We start from the raw sequence: 20,406 nt of genomic DNA on the forward strand, positions 1-20,406 counted from the left end.
GTATTGGTTGTTCGTGAAATCTGGAAGCCTACTGCATCAAATAGGTTTTTGAGTAAACCTAATGTTGATAATGTTGGCGAAAAATAGCCTTGAGAAAAATTCTGGGATTTTTTGTCATTGTAAAGTGTTTATTTCTGCGAATATCGCCAAACATGTTGCAATAAATTTATATTTCAGCTATTTTTTGTAATAGTAACCATTTCGTATGGACCCGGGTTTGGTTTTCAGTTGCTGTGATTGCTTGCACATGAGTGGTATAGTCTTGGATTTTGAACTTGCTATTATTTTGCTGTGGGTACCATCATTTGAGTATGTCTGAGGTGGTTAAGAGGATGAATGTTGATTAACAGAAGATGAGGCGATGTGACCAAAAATTTAATTGAACTGCTTACGTAGAGGATGGAGGATATGGTGGTGGGAAGTGTGAACGTATGCACATGAAAAAAAGACATGTTAAAAAATTGATATTTCATTTATTTATTCGTCTCTGTGTGTTAATTTTTGTTAAAAGATTTATTTTTTAATGTTTTTCTGTTAAGAAATATGTATTTTTGTTATTTATTACTCTCTGTGTATTTTTTGGTTATTAGTTTGTCTCCGAGTGTTATAACAGCAGCGAATTTTTTCTGGTTAACATGAGAGTTTTAACTTTGTTTTAGCTCCCTGTTCTTGTTTAAATGAAAATAGACTGATGCATACAGTTTTTGTTTGGTTGGAAGTACAATGTTTGGCAGAAAAGTGAATGGATTGACGCCCATAAAAGAGAATTTCATCCAAACTAAACAATATGAAGAGCACAAACATTTACTAAAGAGACAAACTTTACAAAAAAGCTATTATGATAAAAATGCAAGAGTATTAAAACTACTGAAAGCAGGAGATCGTGCGTGCATAAATCAGAAAAGGGAAAAACTAAATGAAAGTGGGAAAATCATAGAAGCAGCAAAAAGACCACGCTCATACAGGATTTTAAGAACAGATGGAAGAATTATAGGAAGGAACAGAGGAGACATTCTTACAGAAACTAATCAGAAAGAGTTTGCAATGCAAAGGAACTATGAAAATGAAAGTCATGAAGATGTGGATGAACCCAAGATACCTGAGATTAGTAGGAGTACTTCAAATTTAGATGTGCCTGTAAATTTTTCAGCACATAACAGAAGTGTTGAGTCACCACATACTGAAAGAGGTACTGTACAGTACAAAGTCTGTAATACGGACGTCTATTATCCGGAATGATCTATAATCCGGACTTCAAAGCCACAAACTTTACACATGTGCATAGAGAATGCGCATACATTACATTCAATAATTAAATTAATAACATCAGCACTTTACTTTATACTGCTGCTACTCTTTTATAACTGAAGCTTTTTTTTTTAGCCTTACTTTTGGCATGAAAATGGAAAACTTGATATTTATTTAACTTTCCACATCAGATCTATAAGCTAACAGTTGAGAACACATTCTAGCTTTAAGTAATAACTTTTTTCTAATTGTGTTATAGCTATATGTGTCTAAATGTGAAAGATAACCAAAAAAAGTATTAATAATGATAAATACTCAAAGAAATATTTTCTTAAATTTCTGCATAGTTAATTAAGAAATCAAGAGAAAAGCTTATATTTTTACAGGCTATCCATAAGTAAACTACATTTAAAATAAGTATGTATAATTAATTACATTATTTTAATCTCGAACAGACAATTCTTTTAATTTAAAGACTGTTCTCTCTTCATTATTTTCACTCAATATCATTTCTTTGATTTCCTCTTTATATAAATTTGAATACTTTATGTCCATTACTTCCTATTTGAATTACAATCAGATTACCACTTTATTATACATACAGTACAAAGTCTGAAGTCCGGATTCGTCAGGACTTCGGTGATTCCGGATTTTTCTGGATATAAATCATGAGTTCAAATCTAGTACGATGGCATGTAGAAATTATAAAATAAAAATATGAAATCATGATTTATGAAATAATGAAGTATTTATGATCTAAAGGATATCAAAATTTACAAAAAAAAAAAAAAAAAAAAGCTTTATATTTATTTGTTTACCTTATTAAACATTTCTTTCAATGCAAGTTGTTTAAGGTGCTTTGTTTTTTGTGCTAATACTTTCTCTTTAATTCTGCAGACAGGCATAATCTCTTGTTCAGTTACATTGTTGAAATCTTGTAACTGTTGTGTCAAGAATTCTGACTAACTTGTCAATCTAAACTTTTTCGTTTTCAGCAACCTCTCTGTCACTTTCTTCACTATCGGTAGTGGTATTTTCTGGATCTAGAACCATACTACAGATTTCGCCATTCATTAATAGAATGATGATTAAGAAGCACTGTCATCACAATGAAAAACTTCTTTCATATCATCACCTCCACATTTCCTTACAAAATCCATTAATTGGAAAATTTCACCTTTGTTTTGAGATATTCGAAAACCTTTAAAATTGGCAGCTATCATCATCAAATTTAGCTATCGCTTACTATACATATCTGGCTATGCATCATGAGCTTGGCGACTAACGAAGAGTTGTTCCATTAAATTTTATCTTGTTTCTAGCACGCACTGAGATGATTAAACCTGAATTGTATTAGTTTAGTTATTTATTACACTTATGTCTATTTCTTGCACATGCGTAAGGCTTATCAGAGTTCTGAATAAATAAATTCCCATATATACTTAAGTCTTATTGAGGGCTGGTGCTAGATATCTTACCACCTGATGCAGTCTCTGCGAGTCCTAAATTCTGCAACCCAGTGTGGCCATACGAGCCCTGGCACTGGTTCTGTGTTTAAGTGAATAACAAATCAGTTATTCTTAATTCAAATAGCCCTAAATGTAATCTTTGGCTCTATGAGTATCATCAACAAAATCTATTTTTAGCATATGGAAAGAAATTTTTGTTAAATTTTTCCTCGTCAACATTTTTTAGGGTATTTAACTTAAATCTGTAATCATCACCAAGCGATCTGTAATGTCAACATAAAAGGTTACCATACTCCTTTATTTTTCAATTACTAACATTAAAAAAAAAAATTTTTTTTTAAATGTTTAGGCATCGCTACATGAGTCATTACTCAAATTGTTATGTGTGGATAAATATGCGGTGATGAAAGGAAAGTATAATAAATAATGATTCGCCAGGTTGGCGTCAGATCAACAATGTGTCTATGTGGAATGTTTCGGTTTGAGATCTGTGCCAAGCAGATACGCAGCAATGGAGCCAAATTACTGATTGTACAAATTTATGCTAAAATGATTGTTTCTTCAATAACAAGCTATTTTATTTAGTGTCGAAGTGAAATTAAGCATCATGGCTCCCCAGATGTTTTATGCGCAGAAAGAGGAATCAAATGTACATGCGTAAAGCCTATGAGAAAAATGTTGGTGGTGGTTTTGAGGTCCAGATTTTAGATCATTCTGGATACTGGACGTCCGGATTTCGGACTTTGTACTGTCTATGAAATATCTTTTACGTAACTGTCACAAAACTATTATAAGTGCATCATTTTATATACAAATAATTGCATTAAAACATTTGCTAAGTACTCAACTAGCATTAAAATTTATAGTGGATTATATTAAAATTTATAGTAGATTATATTAAATTTTAATTAATGGAAAAACAGGTTAAGGCAATTTTGGTAATCATAACTGCATATCTGGCAAAATAACGTTTGATTTATCTTAAGTAAATGAAACTTAATTCACAGAAAATGAAAAAAGTTGTCTGAACTTGAATCATTCAAAATACTTACTGACTATTTTATTATGACTTAGAGTTAACCTTGTAATATTCTGCATGAGAACTAAAAAAAAAAAAAGTTAAAGTAAATTACTTGCACAAACAATTGCAGAAAACTTAAATTATTAAATTCATAATCATTCATACTTTATAATATCTGGAAACTGAAAATACCTAATATCGCAGATTATAATTTATTTTGAAAACATATTTGATATTCAATGATGAAACACCTTCAAAACAAGCAAGCAGTTATAATAATAATAATCAATTATTTTAATCATAAAAATCACATTTTCAAAATCAAAATTCCAAAATATACAGGTCATAAATTACCGAAATTCACTGATCATTTAATAAAAAGTACCATTTGATAGAATGCTACCTTCTTAAAATACTTAGTCATGTTATGTCATAATCCTGAAAACATTTCAAATATAAAACAAGTTGAGTCCAGCCACTAATAGTAGACCTGTTGCTGGAAGTGTGCCAGAAAGGTTCAATTTCTAATTTAATAGAGAGAGAAATCTCCCTCTAAAAACATTTCTCCGAGATTTTCCCTGTTATGTTAACACTGACAGTCTACCTTTATAGGATATTCAAAACATCTTTTTTGTATATTTGGGTTGTTTATGTGCCAGGTAACATTTAAAAAAAAATGAGACTGCAGCAAAATCTAACCAAAACATTAAGCAAATCAATGCATGACAAAACAGACTTCCCTTTATTGAAAATGGATCAAGTTTTCCATCTATGCACAGAAGTATCACAGGGATCAGCTTAATATGAATAGTCAGGAAACGAAAAAACAATACATGACCTGTATAATCCTGCCTTCACATTGGATGTACTAATATGCTCTAGAAAATCCACTAAGACTTCTTATATAATAAAAGACAGACACATACAATAAAGGACAGACATCCTTTACCATATGAGCCATCAAATTAAAGCTACAAAAATTGCACTTTGCATGATTCAAGTGTTTTGTGATGTTCCTCAGTTTTTTTAGAAATTAAAAATTCACTGCATTCTAGAATGCAAAGCATTTCAAATTCATATATAATCCAGAATATTTAGTTGCCAACAAATCATAACTGTCTTTTTCAGTAGCTTAAGTTGAGTGCACAGATTTGGAGTCTGCGATTTTAAATAAACAAATTTTGATAATTTATTCTTTTCTCTTTGTATAAATCTGATCTAACAAATTTTATTAAAAATCAAATTTAATAATGCATTCTTTTCTCTTCATTTAAATCTGGTCTAACATTCTGAAGAACATTAACTATAATTGAAGAACTTATCCCTTCCTATGTATGCATTAATCTGCAAATCATATAACTAACTCTGTCTATCATATATAGATAAATTCAAAAATCGGAGAATTACATGAACTCAGTATTGTGTAATGTTGGCTTTGCTCATTGGCCAGAACAGACATGTGCTAACTGGGTTGCCACATAAATACTCGAAAAAAAAAGAGAAACATGCCAAGTGAAACAAAATTAGTAACATAACATCCTTGAGTTTGGCGTAGATTTATGTCAAGATCTTAACCGATATTGAGGGCAAACAGGTATAGATCCTTCTTTGTCATGAGCAAAGAAATGTGCAAGTGGACATAATGCTTGATATACAGTTAAAACAAATAAAGAAAATTTTAATATTTTATCCTTCAATACAGTCTACTTGTACTTTCAATTTGCTTCTCGCAATGTTTCATGAGCAACTCTATACCCCTGTAGGTTTGTCTTTAAAATGTTCCACTTCTCCTTTTCATGCCATCATCATTAAATATCTTCTCGCAATGGTCAGATTTCTGTCTGAAGACCATCACCTGTAACTAAGTCTGGGTGGGAAGATGAGTGATCAAGTTCCTTAAAGAACATAGATTTCTTTCACAGCTCTGTTAGCAATAACAGCTGAATATACAGGAGCATTATCATGGAGAAGATGAACTCCACAGCTCACCATTCCATGCCCTTTCTCTTTAATTTCATTATGCAATTTATGCAGAAGAAGACTTGCATAATATTTATTTCCAATTAATGCGGGTATTTCTTTCTTTAAAGTCTATCAGGAGGATCACTCTATAGTCCCAAAAAATGATAGCCATTGTCTTTTTCATTGATTACTGCACATTTGCTTTTCTTGGTGGTGCTACATTTGATTTTTCCCACTCTACTGATTCCCTCCCTTTACACAAGATCACATTACAGGACCATTGTTTCATCACAAGTTATGACCGACTAATAAAATTCTCTAATTTGATTGTAACGCTGCTGATACATGAGATAGCTGCTGATACATGATAGAGCTGATAGTTTGAACACGAATCTTATGGCTGAAAAGGTGAAATTAACAAATCTTCCATAGCTAATCACTGTTAGAAATTTAATCATAATTTTGACTTTGGGTCTGCAAAAATCATTAAAGAAGCTTCTTCAATTGGTGAATTGTATTTTCTTGAAGCTTTTTACATTTACAAAGATTTATAATGTTTAGTCAATGACTTTCAATGCAATCCAATCTTTCCTAATTTTATTAATTTAATTTTTCAATTACATTAATATTTCTGCCAACAGATGGCGCTACCTTCTCATTTGCTTTACTGTGGAATGTCAAAATGAGCATTATGCCCCCTTGCACATTTCTTTGTTCATGACGAAGAAGGATCTATACCTGTTTGCCCTCAATATTGATTAAGATCTTGACATAAATCTATGCCAAACTCAAGAATGTTACGTTACTAATTTTGTTTCACTTGGCATGTTTCTCTTTTTTTTTTCAGTATTTATGTGGCAACCCAGTTAGCACATGTCTGTTCTGGCCAATGAGCAAGGCCAACATTACACAATACTGAGTTCATGCAATTCTCCGATTTTTTGAAGCAAAAACATTGCTGTGTAGATAGGATGAACAGCATAAAAAAGGATTTTTCAAAATAAGGTTTGTGATCTATCACCAAAATCTTGCTCTTTCAATTTTATTAACTCATTGCTCTTGTATGGAATTCTTACTACAGTGGCATTTTAAAAATGGCTGCTGACTTTTACACATTAGCTTCGAGAAAAATTAGTTGCCAATGAGTTTGCAAATGCTCTCCAAAATCGGCAACAAGCTCGCAACTTTTCAGTGATTGGTACAAATAATCACGAAGTACGAAAATAAATATTAATCACATGGGGCAGTATTTGAATACTGTGGAAGATGAAGTAAAGCCTCACTATCAAACATTAAGAATTCATTTATTTCTCATGGCTGAAAACAAATGGGTCCTGCATTTTTGTGCTGGAACACGATGAATAAATAAATATATAAATGGTTTGATAAAAACATAAATGGTTTTGGTCTCACTTAATCAAAGAAGCTAATCATGCATGAAATGCACTTAATAAGAGCTTTCTGCGAACTCAGAGCCCATACTTCCGAGCAACTGATGTAGCTGAGCTTGACAAGGTGATCGTCTATTATTGTTTACAAATTGTTTAAAATATGTTCTTATTCACATAAAGGGATTTTTGTCAATTATGGCCTTGAGAGATTTGCATCTGTATAGACAACTATAAACACCCTCATTTTCAGATTAAAATTACCAATTCTCAGCCTTCATTTTCCAAATTAAAATTACCAGCTCAGAACCTCCTACATCAACTGCAAACAGGCCACTTGCAGCATCACTCCGATAAATATCTTAAATCTCATTTTCAGTATCTTTTTTCCCAAAGCTATGCAACATTACAAGTCTCGAATGCTTCTTTTCACTATCCATACTTCAGTACAGTGGAAACAAACATCAGCATTTCAAACAGTACAGTGGAAACTTGGATCCCGAACAAATTACTTGAGCAAAAAAACACTTTGAATCACAAAGAATATCTTGAGTTACAAACACTTAAGTCAGCAACATACAATTTTAAAAGGTATTTTGAAGTAATTTAGACCACATAATTAACACTCACGGACTTTTAGAAAGATCAGTTTAACATTTTCTGTTGCTTAACTCTTACTGCCAAAGCCTGGCAGGAAATGACTTGTAGGATCATGGAGGATATTGTGGCTAGATTGGGTCACAGGTAGAGACTTTGAGCACTTTTACACTTGTCTATGATATTTTCTCCATGGCGATGTTTCATTGCCATTAGACTCCATCAAAACATCATTAGAAAGGCATAAGAATCACAATAATCTTCAGCTAACAGTTAAAATCAAAACATTTAAAAAAAGGAAATCACATCTTGCAAGAGGCTATACAGTCAAAAGTCGTTAATTCGGACACCCATAATCCGGACCTCAAAGCTACAAACTTTCTGGTCATGCGTCGCGTTGACGCATGCGCGTAATGCCTTTACGGCTGCGAATATGCGTGTGCGCATGCGCATAATACGTTTACGCATGCACGTTTAATGTATAACGGACGGTATAAGCTAAGCTAAAATTATCTAATTCAGTTAATGTTGCAGATTGCGTTGTTCCTTAATCTTCAAATTGGATCTGGCTTATTATTTTTTGCAGACTGTTAGAGCAATTTTATAAAAGTAAGCTTGAACTTTCGATTATGTCCAATAGAATTTCTGATATATATTTGCTAATATGTAAAGGATCTACAAAGCGAAAGTATGTTTCGAAGTCCATTAAACAAAAAGTGGAATTGCTGCAAAAAATGGATAAAGGCATATATTTTGTTTATCTAACCATTCCGAAATCTGTTTATCAATTTCACGCTGCTCTGTGGCCCAGGGGGGGGGACGCCGAAACGTCGCAGCGCGAAATGAATTGTTTAATAAATGTTTAATAAAGTAAACAAATAAATATTAAGCTTTTTTTTTTTTTTTGTAAATTTTTATACCCTTTAGATCATAATTGTTCTTTATTTCATAAATTACGGTTTCATATATTTAATTTTATAATTTCTGCATGCTATCTTACCAGATTTAAACTGATGATCTATAATCCAGAAAAATCGATAATCTGGAATCGCCGAAGTCCCGACGAGTCCGGATTAACGACTTTTGACTGTATATTTAAACATTTAACACACACGAGCCAATGCAAGACAATGGCCATAAACTGGCAGAAAAGATGAAAAGTAAGTAAATCTTGGCAAAAAAGTTCCAAGATTTTATCATATGAATGCCAAAACCTCCGAAATTTTTTTCAGCAAAAACAGACCACTGTGTATGTGAAGGAAACAACACTACAAAACAGAATTGTTTTTCGGTAAAGATAAGTGTTTTATGGGCAATCTTTCTCATTTTTTTCAATTTCATCGATTGATTGGTCTTGTATGGTATTCTTAGTGCACTGCCATTTTGAAAATGGCTGTGTTTTTTGCGCATTAACTGGTGAAAAATTAGTTGCCAATCGATTTGCTACTTTTCAGTGTGGGAAAGATAATCAGAAAAAAACATATATTCTACCACAGCCAGGCATCAAATGAAAAGGATGAGAGCTATTTGTAAGAGATACAGTTGTAATGTAACAAATAAAATAGCTGCAGACAGGAAAAAAAAATCTGAAAGCTTTCAGATTTTATATTATGCCCAAAAGGGACTTTTTTTAATGTTTTGTGCGTTACCTTTATTTATTAAATATCATGGTCTTCACACTTAAACCATAAAATTCAATTCAACAGCAAACAGTGCAAAATAATTTAAAAAGAGCATATCTTTAGAATTTACAATATACAGTCTCTCACACTGGAGATAATCTCCAAAAACCCTTACAAAACCACAATAATTTCCTTTCTAAACATGATTTAAAAAAAAAAAAAATATTTTTCATTAATCATCAGAGAAATAAAATGTTTTACAGTTTGTTTGTACATAATTACGATGAAAAAAAATCATCCAGAATTTCAGCTATTATTTAATTCATTATTTCTGTCCAATTTAATCTACTTATTACTCATTTTCTAGTTTTGGCTCTAGTGTAGATTTGGGTGCCCCTTCGACTAGAGACAAATTTTGTTCAGTTTTGGTGATGAAACCCCATTTCTGGTTACCATGATAATTTTAACGTTGTTTTACTTTCATGAATTTTTTAAGTGAAAATAGTTTTAAGTGAATTGATATGTACATGGACTGTGCAATGCCTAGTTTGTGCAATTCTCTGTTTCTTTTAAGTGAAAATAGATTGATGTGTACATGGACACAGTCTGTCCAATTATTAGACTGCTAATTTTGGTTTTGTGTAGTGGCCATCTTGAAACTGTGACTTCCTGGCGCCAAAAAAGAATTAAAAAAAAAAAAAAAAAAAAGTGGCACCATTGTAAACTTTTCTAGTTTTTAGTCAAATGGATTCGATTGGATTATTCAACTATGGCAAAGCACACGAGGGCTATCTGCCTAAAGGGAGGGATGTCTTCGTGGAGGACTTTCTAAGGGAAACTGGCTCGTATATACGTTACACATGGGGAAAACCACAAAAACGCCCATGCAGCCAGCCCGTTCGCAGGATTCGAACCTCGGACCGAACTACCAGTGTTCAGTGTCTTTACCGCTCTGCCGCTGGTGGGCAGTTTTTAGTCAAAACGTTTTTTAATTATTGAAAGGTTTCTATAAATTTTCTCTATTTTCACGAAGCATTTTAGATTACAAAACAAATTCATTTTCTAACAATGATTATGAAATTTATTACTAGGCTTTTTTCAGTTTATATTGTTTACTTAAAACATCTGATCCAAAACTCCAGAATAAAACAAATTAAAATTTTGCAAAAAAACAACAGAAAAAAAAATTACTGCACATAAAGTTATTTTTAATTACTCCTACTTAAAATCATGTGAACTAAAACATTGATTTGTTATGCAAAGGTCTGAAGATGGCTTTCATAGCTATAGAATTTCTCCTCACTTACTCACACCTACAGTGGAGCTTCAGATCAACCATTAGATGCAAATTAACACCTGTGAGATATGCTACCTAACTGTAATTTATGTCTTACAAATAAAGGAATTCATATAATTAAAGGTAAATAAACATCTATAAATATACTCTATAACAGCCACAATAAATGGTAGGAATTCTTCTTTTCTAATAAAACGGCTTAACAAATATGGAGGAAACTTGCACTTTTGTTACTTGGTTCCTTCTGCTTGATTTTTCTAGCTCAGAAAAATAAAATTACTGCCAAAACTTCATTTATTGCATGCCTTCTGTTAAAAATACATTTAAAAATATTTACTTCATATTTATGGCACAATTTTCATTAGAAAACGAAGTATTTTAAATATTTTGAAATACTGTGCACAAAAAAAAAAAAAATTAAATTTAAATTTTGTCACCACACCCTTGAGTCTCCCATCTTTCACATGAAACCGGTTCTAAAATAGAATATCCAAATTTGGGAAATATGAAATTCTCTAATAACAGCAAATTTCTAGATACTTACGAAGGCCAGGCATTTCTTCAAACGAAGTTATTCCTTTATCCACAAGATCAATTTCAGGATTGTTTTCCTGTTTAGCTTCTTCTAAAACTTTCTTTACTTTCGACATTTTGTTAAAATCTAAGAAATTGCAGGAAGTTGGATGAGTTTCCGCGGTTTTTTCCATTGCGCACGCACTTTCAAAACTTCCGTTTCAATTGACAATCTTTAATGTGTGGCTGACCTAAAGCTAGTACTTGCCGGACTTCAGTCTTGCTATGCTGTTAGAGCCGTCAAAACTAGCCCAGAAGTTGGCGTATTATTAGCCTACGCAAAGTGTAAGGATGTTTGTAGGTGTTCTAAAAGGCGTTAATAGACTCACTGCTATATAAGGATTGGAGAAAAGAGTTCTAATGTGTTGGTCACGCCTCGAAAGTGGCATGCCAGTGCACTTGCCTAGAGACTGATATTGCATTACAAATGTGCAAATATATTTCATGTTTCAGAAAAACAAAACAGATGTCTTTAATATTCCATAAAGTTAAGTCAAAACGGTAATGAACAATTTTGAGATTCTTTTGACTCTGAGTTTAATATTCAAGTGAGGTATTTAAAAATAATAATAAAAATAAGAAAGCGCTTTCATTATAAATTTTGTAGTTAATTTAATCGCTAAGTACTGTATTCTATTAATTATATTAGACATTAATTAGTATATTTTATTAATTTAGGAGCATATATACTATATAAAAGCTATCACCCTTTAGCTCTAAACTACCAAAAAAATTTTATGTAAATCTCTGCTGTGCCTTACAGCTGAGGACGTGCCTGCTGTTGATCTGAGAATATAGTTCCATTAGCTCATTTAGTACTAGAAATCCTTTAGCGCCAAAAGAACTGCGACGGAGGACTAATTTCAGAAAACAAATTGTATTGAAAATTAGTGGGTTGTTTTCTCTTTCCTCAATCTGCTATTGGCGATTGTAATGACCGTTCAAATTCGTCTGCAACTGCTAATAGACCTGAAGTCTGAGTTGTTTTTACTGAGTTAGCTGCTGTTGAATCCCTAGTATTACGATGGATTAAAAAACTTCAGATTTTAACACTTTTTTTAATTTATACAAGGTACCAGTTCGAGTAATTGTATAAAAGAAGGGGAAGCAATTTTGGCTTCGAAACGATTGATAATGTGCGATATTAAGGCCAGGAAAGATGAAGAAATCGCGATACAAGCATTATGTCTTCAATCAAGTTCGAATTCTTCACCGCCGCACGTGGTTAATGGGATATTCATTGAAAATGAAAGCAGTAGGAAAATTAAGTCATTTCATTGCAGCTGCAAAGCTGGAGCAGGCGAATCTTGCAAACATTGTGTTTCTGTTATGTTATTCTGCCATGAGTAAGATTTAATAATTTTGAATTAGTCAAATGTGTTATGTTTTTCACTCAGTTATTGCGTTTCTATTCATTAAACAAGCAAATAACCGTTCTTGATGTAAAATTTAAAATATGTATTTTTTACATGCTGTGATTTTATATATTATAAAATTTGTCATCAAAATGGATAATTTGACATAAATCCAATAACAAAGTGGTCAAAGATTTTTGTACTTTTCTGCTATTAGGACCGAATTCAGAAATGTAGGTATATATGTATGTATATTTCTGACTAGTTTCAGAAATGTAGATAAATATTTGTACATACGTGCGTGCATACACACATGCATAATAAAATGATTTTTATAACATTTCTCGATATATTATCTGTAAAAAATTGAGTCAATAGCAGCAATAGATGCCTTTCTCGAATAACTCGTGGGGCAAAATAAAAAATTTAGATCTAAAATTACTGCATGTTGTCTTTCTCGTAAAATTTTACATTTCTTTCTGTATTAATTTACTTTTCCTTTTAAAATTTTACATTTTATTTAAAGAATTAATTTTTATTCGATTTCCTTAATGAAAGATAGATACTTATATTATATTTTGATGGAAATAAATAGTTCATGAGAGTTTTTATAAAATTAAAATCAAGGAAATAATTTTACCAACATATTTTAATTTGTGCAGGAACGATAATAATGAGCTGGAGGATTTATCTGCCACAGATATGAAATGCAGTTGGAACACTAGGAAGTATAAGCATTTATATACTCCTGTTCCTGTGCAGGATTTCTGGAACACATGATTGACAGAATTATAGCAAATGTAACTTTCATTAGTGTTCATAAACTTATTAGCCTTTTAAACTGATTCTAACCAGAAAAAAATTTAAAAACTGAATATCTGTTTTCAACGATTTTAATATTCCGTGAGCATACTCAATGAAATAAAAATGTTGCTACTGTTTTTAATGTCATACATGTACAACGTACATTTTATTCAATGTGAAATAAGAAATTTAGGCAGAAACACCAATTCCTACATAATGAAAATTATTTGCATATCAGTCTATTAACCATAAAGTCATAATATGGCAAATTCACTTTAAACAACTTTATATTAATTACTGTTATTAATGAAAAACGTTATATTATTATATTATACATGACAAAAAAAAACCCTCTCCTACCTGTACGATGGATTCTGATTCAGACGCGGCAGACGGGGATAACCTCCCCGAGTTACCTCGTGTCGATCTCGCTACCTCTGCTCAGGTGAACTTAGATATGAACTTTATTACGGGTTCTCCGACTGCTAATACCAATAGATCTAGTTCAAATTATAAATGTGTAATTACAGAATGGGGTTCTGCTTGTGATTTAGAGAATTTTGACTATGATTTTGCACAAGCTAAAATTGCTAAACTAAAACATCAACGCGATATCCGCGATTCCAGCGCTCTGATACGCCATCTAGTGGCTAAAAGGTGGAAACATTTAAAATCGGTATTTACGTTTGACAATGCTACGTAGTTTGTGAAGCGCATTGAGATCAGAAAGTAATTAAACATTTATTTTTGAGTGTTCTAGGCATTAAGTATAATTTTAAAAAAAGTGCAGATCACACGCTTTGTTGTGTACCACAGAGCAATTGACGAGCATGCAAGGAACCTGATTTATGCTTCCATCGTATTCCTGGTTCGAAAAATATGAAACAAGATGGCGATACAGCAAAGCGATGAAAGGAGTGGTATTCGCGTATTCCAATTCGCAGTATTCGCGTACTGCGAATTGGAAAGGAAGTCGGACATTATATGAAAGTGTGTTCTAAACATTTCAAAGAAACTAATTACATTTTACCTGGTAAGAAAAGTTTTGTTTATATGCAAAATTTCTTTCTTCGTGTATATATGTGTGTGTGTGTGCGAGCGCGCTTTGAAAGTAAACATGCATATTTGTGTATTTAAGTACAAATGATTATAGCTCATTTATCTTTTAAATGTTATTAATACACATACGTATATAATTAGGTTTTCATGCATGTTTTATCTGCAGAAATTTAAACTCAGTTGCTTCGTTGATGTTAGCAATGATTTAAATGAAAATTTGTAGTATGACACATATAAAAATAAGAATTAAGTCAGTCACTTCTTGCACTGTTGAGAATAGTTTATAGTAGTTGAGGATATTTTGCATAAAGAAATTTCTAAGTTCAGAAAATAGCTGTGGTTATCTATTACAAATAATAGTATAAAAAGTATTCCAGATATCAAATCTTTTCCATTACAAAACAGCAAGTGCCAAAATATTTCTTATAGAATGATTTACATACCATTGTTACCTCTTGGGCAAAATAAAATGAAATATGTTTCTTTATCTCTTATAGCAGTGTATTAGTAATAAAGAGTTTTTGAAGTAGTTTAGAAAAATGTCTCCGAACTGGCACATATATCTTATTTGAGAAACATTTTTTGGCACATGTCCTGTAATGTAAAACACCCAAAGTCAGTGATAAATATAGATAGGAGGTAAGACTTCTACATAATTTCATTTCTCAGTCATTTTTTTCAAAATATGATTGTATACAACTAAGTAACTTTGGAGTAAATGAAACAGCGTGCACAAACAGAAATACAGGGTAGCGAATAAAGACAAAAGCAGTGGATTTGGATCAATTTGGGAATTTATTAGATTCTATATGCATTTCTATTTTATTTATAACAGGCCTTCATTCAGTAGAATAAGAAACAAAAATACATAATAATTTATTTTTATTCTGCTTTTTGAATGAATATAAAATTCTGAAGCAAAAAAAAATTACATTATACACAGCTTCTTAGTTGTTACAAATAAAATTTTGCTTAGTTATTTAAAGATGCAACCTTATTTATACTCTCAACCATATGGTGTATTGGTCACATTCCTCGGGCAAAACTGCATTAATCCTCTTACCTATTATTAAATTATTGTAAAATTTTTTTATCGTGTTGATTATATGTTAGTATCTAAAATTGGTGTAGATTTTACGCAGTTTAGTTTTCTATAGTGTTGATCCTGTGAATGTAAATCTCATTGAAGATATATGGGTATTGGATTAGTGATTTTTTTTAACTCATAGCTCATTCTAACAAATAGTTGCTTTTTGTGTGTTGAGGGCAAGGAGATTTTCACTGTTAACACTCACACAATTTCAAAATTTTCACTGCCAGTATGTAATTTTTGCCTACAGAATTTTTACTAAGAAATGTATAGGACATATAAAAAATTATTAGAATAATAAAACGGCTAATCTTTGGAATATGGTAACAAGAAGTTTGGCGACATTTTGTTAAGGCGATAAAGGTTACTAGCTAGGACTTTAGCAGTCTACATGGATAAAGTCAAGAGTGTGCGCAATGCCATTTTTGTGCAATTCTGGGATTTTTTTTTAAGTGAAAATAGGTCGACGTATACATGGATACCGTGTATGTGCAATTCTTAAAAACGCGGCAAGCAGTTTGCAATTCTGCACTTTCTCCCAATTTCGTACTATTGCTTCAATGACTAAGCATTTTTGTTCCATAAAAGTTCTAGCATAAGCGTAATTCGGCTAGCAGATTGTTGGAAAAAAGTGTTGAGTTAAAAAAAAGCCTTTACTTCGTGAAAACAAAATGGCGTCCAAACAAAAACTAGCAGGTTGCTGTAGCAGGGTTGGTCGCCAAAAAATCGCCAAGTTACCATAATCCAAAGATTAACCAATAAAACCTTTGATAAACATTGTAAATGAATGAATTTATTTGACATTAAAATATTTCGGATGAGCAAAAATAAGTCACGCTAAATGAATATAATCGAAATATTCAAATCGTCCAGCTCCTTCATTTAGTGTGACTATAAAAATAATATGAATATTTTGGTAAAAATATCTTAGTTTATACTAAGTGCTGCAACTTAATCTTAAGTTATTTCTCAGAATGATATGTAAAAACTTATTTTAAATATGATGAGGAAGTCCATGCTACCTATAATGCCCATAATCAAACAAATATTTATATTTAATTACAAATTGTTTCATTGTCATATTTGTGTTACTGTTACGAAATGCCTTTTTTTGTTAGATATTCCAACAAAAAGACCACATCTGAAAAGCACTGCCATTCCAAGTTTGAATTTACCAGTATTATCCGCTGATAATGTACAAGCTAGGGTTGAAAAGCGGAAAAGGGCTGATGAAAGGCATGAAAGATACAATACCATAATTCAGTAAGTTTATTACAATCATTATTTTATTTTAAAGTTGTGTGGATGAAAGTTATATGAATATTTTTAGTCATTTATTTTGAATAGCTAGTTTTTTTTTCTTTTTTAAATTCAAAACAATTTCATATTAGAGTTTAATTATGCAGTTGAAATAGAAGATATTAAAAAAAAAATAGTACTTTTCCATTTTGCCGGCGCAAGCGATAAAGTCGCCAGAAATGGTACAATCGATACCAAACGGAATATCCTCGCTGGTAACCCTTTTCACCTCATTTTCAAAACAAGTCGCAGCCATTTCTTATCATATTGATTGTTTCTTTCAATACTGGCATACAATTACCAGATAGTTCAATTTTATGCCCTAAGGCCATTCGCGGTAATTAAGTCAATCAGGATGCAATCAAACCACTTACCCGAAAGCGAAAATATAGAAAAGGCAAAGTCAAAGGTTAAATTCATAAATTCCAATGAGAATGCACTAGCGGAGTAAAGCACTGAGATTTTACATAATTTCTGAGTAAGCTATTCGTACGAATTGAAATAATGCTTGCATTTAAACGTGTATTCCAAATTAAGATTTAACTTGAAATTAATGTAAGTACTGAGAGAATTAGATTTTTGTAGCGTAGTTTATGTGTGAGATGAGATTACTTGGGGTCACGTGATATGAAACGGTGAAGCAGGATATTGTACCATGAAAGCATGGTAAATTATTAAATTAATGTCTTTTTACAAATTGTCTTTATTTATTGTATTTTTACAAAATTTTAAACAATGTTTCAGACATTTTAAATGTTATGTGCAGTTTGATGGCTCTGTATTGATCTCAGTTCGCTAACAAAATTTGTTTTTTCCTGATTTCTTTCAGAAGTTGTCCAATTAACATTTCTAATTTTATTAATATGTGTTATTTTTTTCCCGTTAACTTTTTCTTCAACTTTATCGTATTTTTTCCAAATGTCAGCTTTTGCCAAATCTGAATCCGATGATTGAACAGTACCAAAGTCTCAATTATATTTACTACATTTGTCAGTATTTCTGCATAAAATTATGATATGACTATTTATCCAGCACTTTGCTGTGTAATAAATACTAAAACTGTTTATTCTGGAGGTAGAAAATTTAGAACCTTCTAAAATAACGCTTAGTCCAATATTTTAAAGTGTATTAAATTTTATTCACCAATATTTTAGCCAATCCATAGTTGTCTTTAATGGTATTGCGCCCTTCTTACCTTTTAATGTACTGCAAAAGCATCCTGAGCTGAACCTGAAAATGTATTACATATGCATAAGAAAGTATTAAATGGCATTTCTAACATTCCTTTCTCTGTAGGAAAAAATGTGCTACATCTGTTATCAGAAATATTCTGAGTTACAAGGTAGTTCAAAGGAAGAAGCGAGAAATATAGCAGTTAAAGCATTGCTTAATCTTGCAAGGTTGGTTTATATATGAAACTATTTGATTTATTCTTTTTACTACATCATAATGTCAATAATTTACTATAAGAATATACATATTCTTTATTCTACAGAACATAACATTTTTTGTTTGTTTTAATTTTCCAGTACCTGATTCCGACGATAATGCCAAGGAATGTGATATCTGAAAATCAACCACAATTTTTAAACATGTTACATTCTTTAAAAGATCAAAGTACTCAAGTATCTAGTGGAGATTTTGTAACCCAAATATTAATCCCCACTGATAAATTATCAACAAAGTAATTAAACAGTCTAACAGGTTTACATTCTATAAAACTACTAGAACAGTTCACAGAATATGTCCAAATGGAGTTACAATCTGCTTTAAAACGATGCATGTCCATCAAAGACAGGATTATGCTTTCCTTAATGAGGATGAAGTTAAATATGACCTTTGTTGTTTTGGCTGTGTTGTTTGGCTGCTCATCAACTACATGTAAAGTCATTTTTAGTGAAACCTTATATGCTTTGACAGTTACTTTACGAAGCATGATTTATCGGCCTTCAAAGGAAGAAATAATGTGCAATATACCGGTATGTTTCAAAAACTTTTTTAATGTCCGAACTGTATTGGATTGTACTGAAATTCCAGTTGGAAAGCCAAAATGCCTCAAATGCCAGATAAAGACATATTCACAATATAAATGTATGCATACCATTAAATATTTAATTGGAGCATCACCAGGTGGTATCATCACATATGTTAGTAAAGGATATGGAGGGCGAGCTTCAGATAAAGAAATTTTCCGACAAAGTGGTCTTGTGGAGATGGTGGAACCACATGTCGATGCCTTTATGGTTGATAAGGGCTTTTTGATTGATGATATTTGTGAGGAAAGAGGCATCAATATCATCCGGCCACCATTCCTCAGAGAAAAGAAACAATTGTCTTCTCAAGAAGCGAATCTCAGTAGGAGTATTGCAAGGGCACGAGTGCATATTGAAAGGATTATTCAAAGAATAAAAGCCTTTAAATTATTGCATTATGGTAGAATACCATGGACTATGATCAGTCTAGCAGATAATATGATGATCATTGCCTGCGATCTTGCAAATCTTGGCAGACCTGTTCTATCAAATGATAAATTCAGATACATTGATTATTAATCATTTTTAATAATTTTACAAATAAAATTATTTATGGGGGTGTAATGTAGCAGGTCTCATTAATTTAAGGATTTAACAAATGATTTTGATCATATTTTAAGCATTATGCAGATTATTATTTCTAGCTCTTTCGTTTAACTGCAACTTTTGTCAATTTATTTCCAATGTATGAACATATCTTCTCAGTTAAAGATGAACTATAATGGCGTTCATGCTATGGGAGGGCGCTGCGATCACGTACGATGGAAGCAGGATCTTAGAAAAGCTCCTAAATTCTCAAAGGAGTTTTTCAGAAAATGTTCATTTATTTGAGAAAAATTTTCGCGAATATCCTCTAGATTGTCTCGTTCTCAAAACCGAAAGTTCTCCTATACCTGAAGGTCTTATCTTCCTTGCAATCTTTTACAACACCAAGACGGAACATTCAGATAAGTAGAACTTCTTTTCTCTAAGCTAAATCAAATATCTGTCACTAAAGTACCTTTAAATTCATTTATTTATTATGATCATTATTATTATACTCATTTTATTATGGTCTGGCATTAAATACTTAGGAATTGCTTTAAATCATGTGGTTTTTTTTTTTTTTTTTTTTTTGTTTTGTTTTGTTTTGTTTTTTGGTTACCATCTCGTAGGGACGCTATCCTTATCAGTAGCCCTTATCAGTAGTGTAGTCTGTTAGCACTACCCATTGGGGTCCCTTTGAGGAATTTCTCGAGAGGGAAAAAATACGATCTTGGGCCTCAATGAATTGTATAGGCATTGTATAGGCAAAAACTATACAATGAATGTATAGTTTTTGCTCCTTTAATCTATATTTCCTACTTATTTAAATTAAAAGCATATATTAATACAGTGTGCCTCAACTTGATAAAATAGTACACATATAATAAATTATGACCATAAACTTAATAAATAAATAAAATGCTTATTTAAAAAAATTAATTAATATTAAAATAAAAAACTCTGTAATTTATTTACTTATTTATTTTTGCTGATGTGTTCTCGCCTTGTTTTAGATTTATGATTTTATCTTATGGTGTTTTCTGAGTATATGAATATGTTGGAAA

At 31.6% G+C, this 20,406-nt stretch overlaps 2 protein-coding genes across 3 annotated transcripts in view; one reads left to right on the forward strand and one right to left on the reverse strand.

Annotated features, from left to right (window-relative positions):
- ics (ras suppressor protein 1) overlaps positions 1-11,489 on the reverse strand; it is a 73,441-nt gene extending 61,952 nt beyond the window's left edge. The window contains exons 1-2 of one of the 2 annotated variants that reach the window (XM_085809402.1): positions 11,149-11,489; positions 3,770-3,820 (exon numbers count right to left, since the gene is read on the reverse strand). In XM_085809402.1, the coding sequence (XP_085665528.1) occupies positions 3,770-3,820; positions 11,149-11,311 (214 nt within the window). In that variant the 5' untranslated portion in view covers positions 11,312-11,489. The remainder of the gene's footprint in view (positions 1-3,769; positions 3,821-11,148) is intronic. The other variant, XM_035360049.2, reaches the window with a different exon arrangement.
- A 6,831-nt stretch (positions 11,490-18,320) lies between these two features.
- LOC118189444 (uncharacterized) lies at positions 18,321-19,350 on the forward strand. Its single transcript, XM_085809344.1, has one exon. The coding sequence runs from the start codon at positions 18,536-18,538 to the stop codon at positions 19,334-19,336; it is 801 nt and encodes a 266-aa protein (XP_085665470.1). The 5' UTR covers positions 18,321-18,535; the 3' UTR covers positions 19,337-19,350.
- Positions 19,351-20,406: the final 1,056 nt, after the last annotated feature.

This window comes from Stegodyphus dumicola, chromosome X2, assembly GCF_044657685.1.
Source record: "Stegodyphus dumicola isolate Sdum_Otavi_A_Nest chromosome X2, ASM4465768v1".
Taxonomy (NCBI): Eukaryota; Metazoa; Arthropoda; class Arachnida; order Araneae; family Eresidae; genus Stegodyphus; species Stegodyphus dumicola.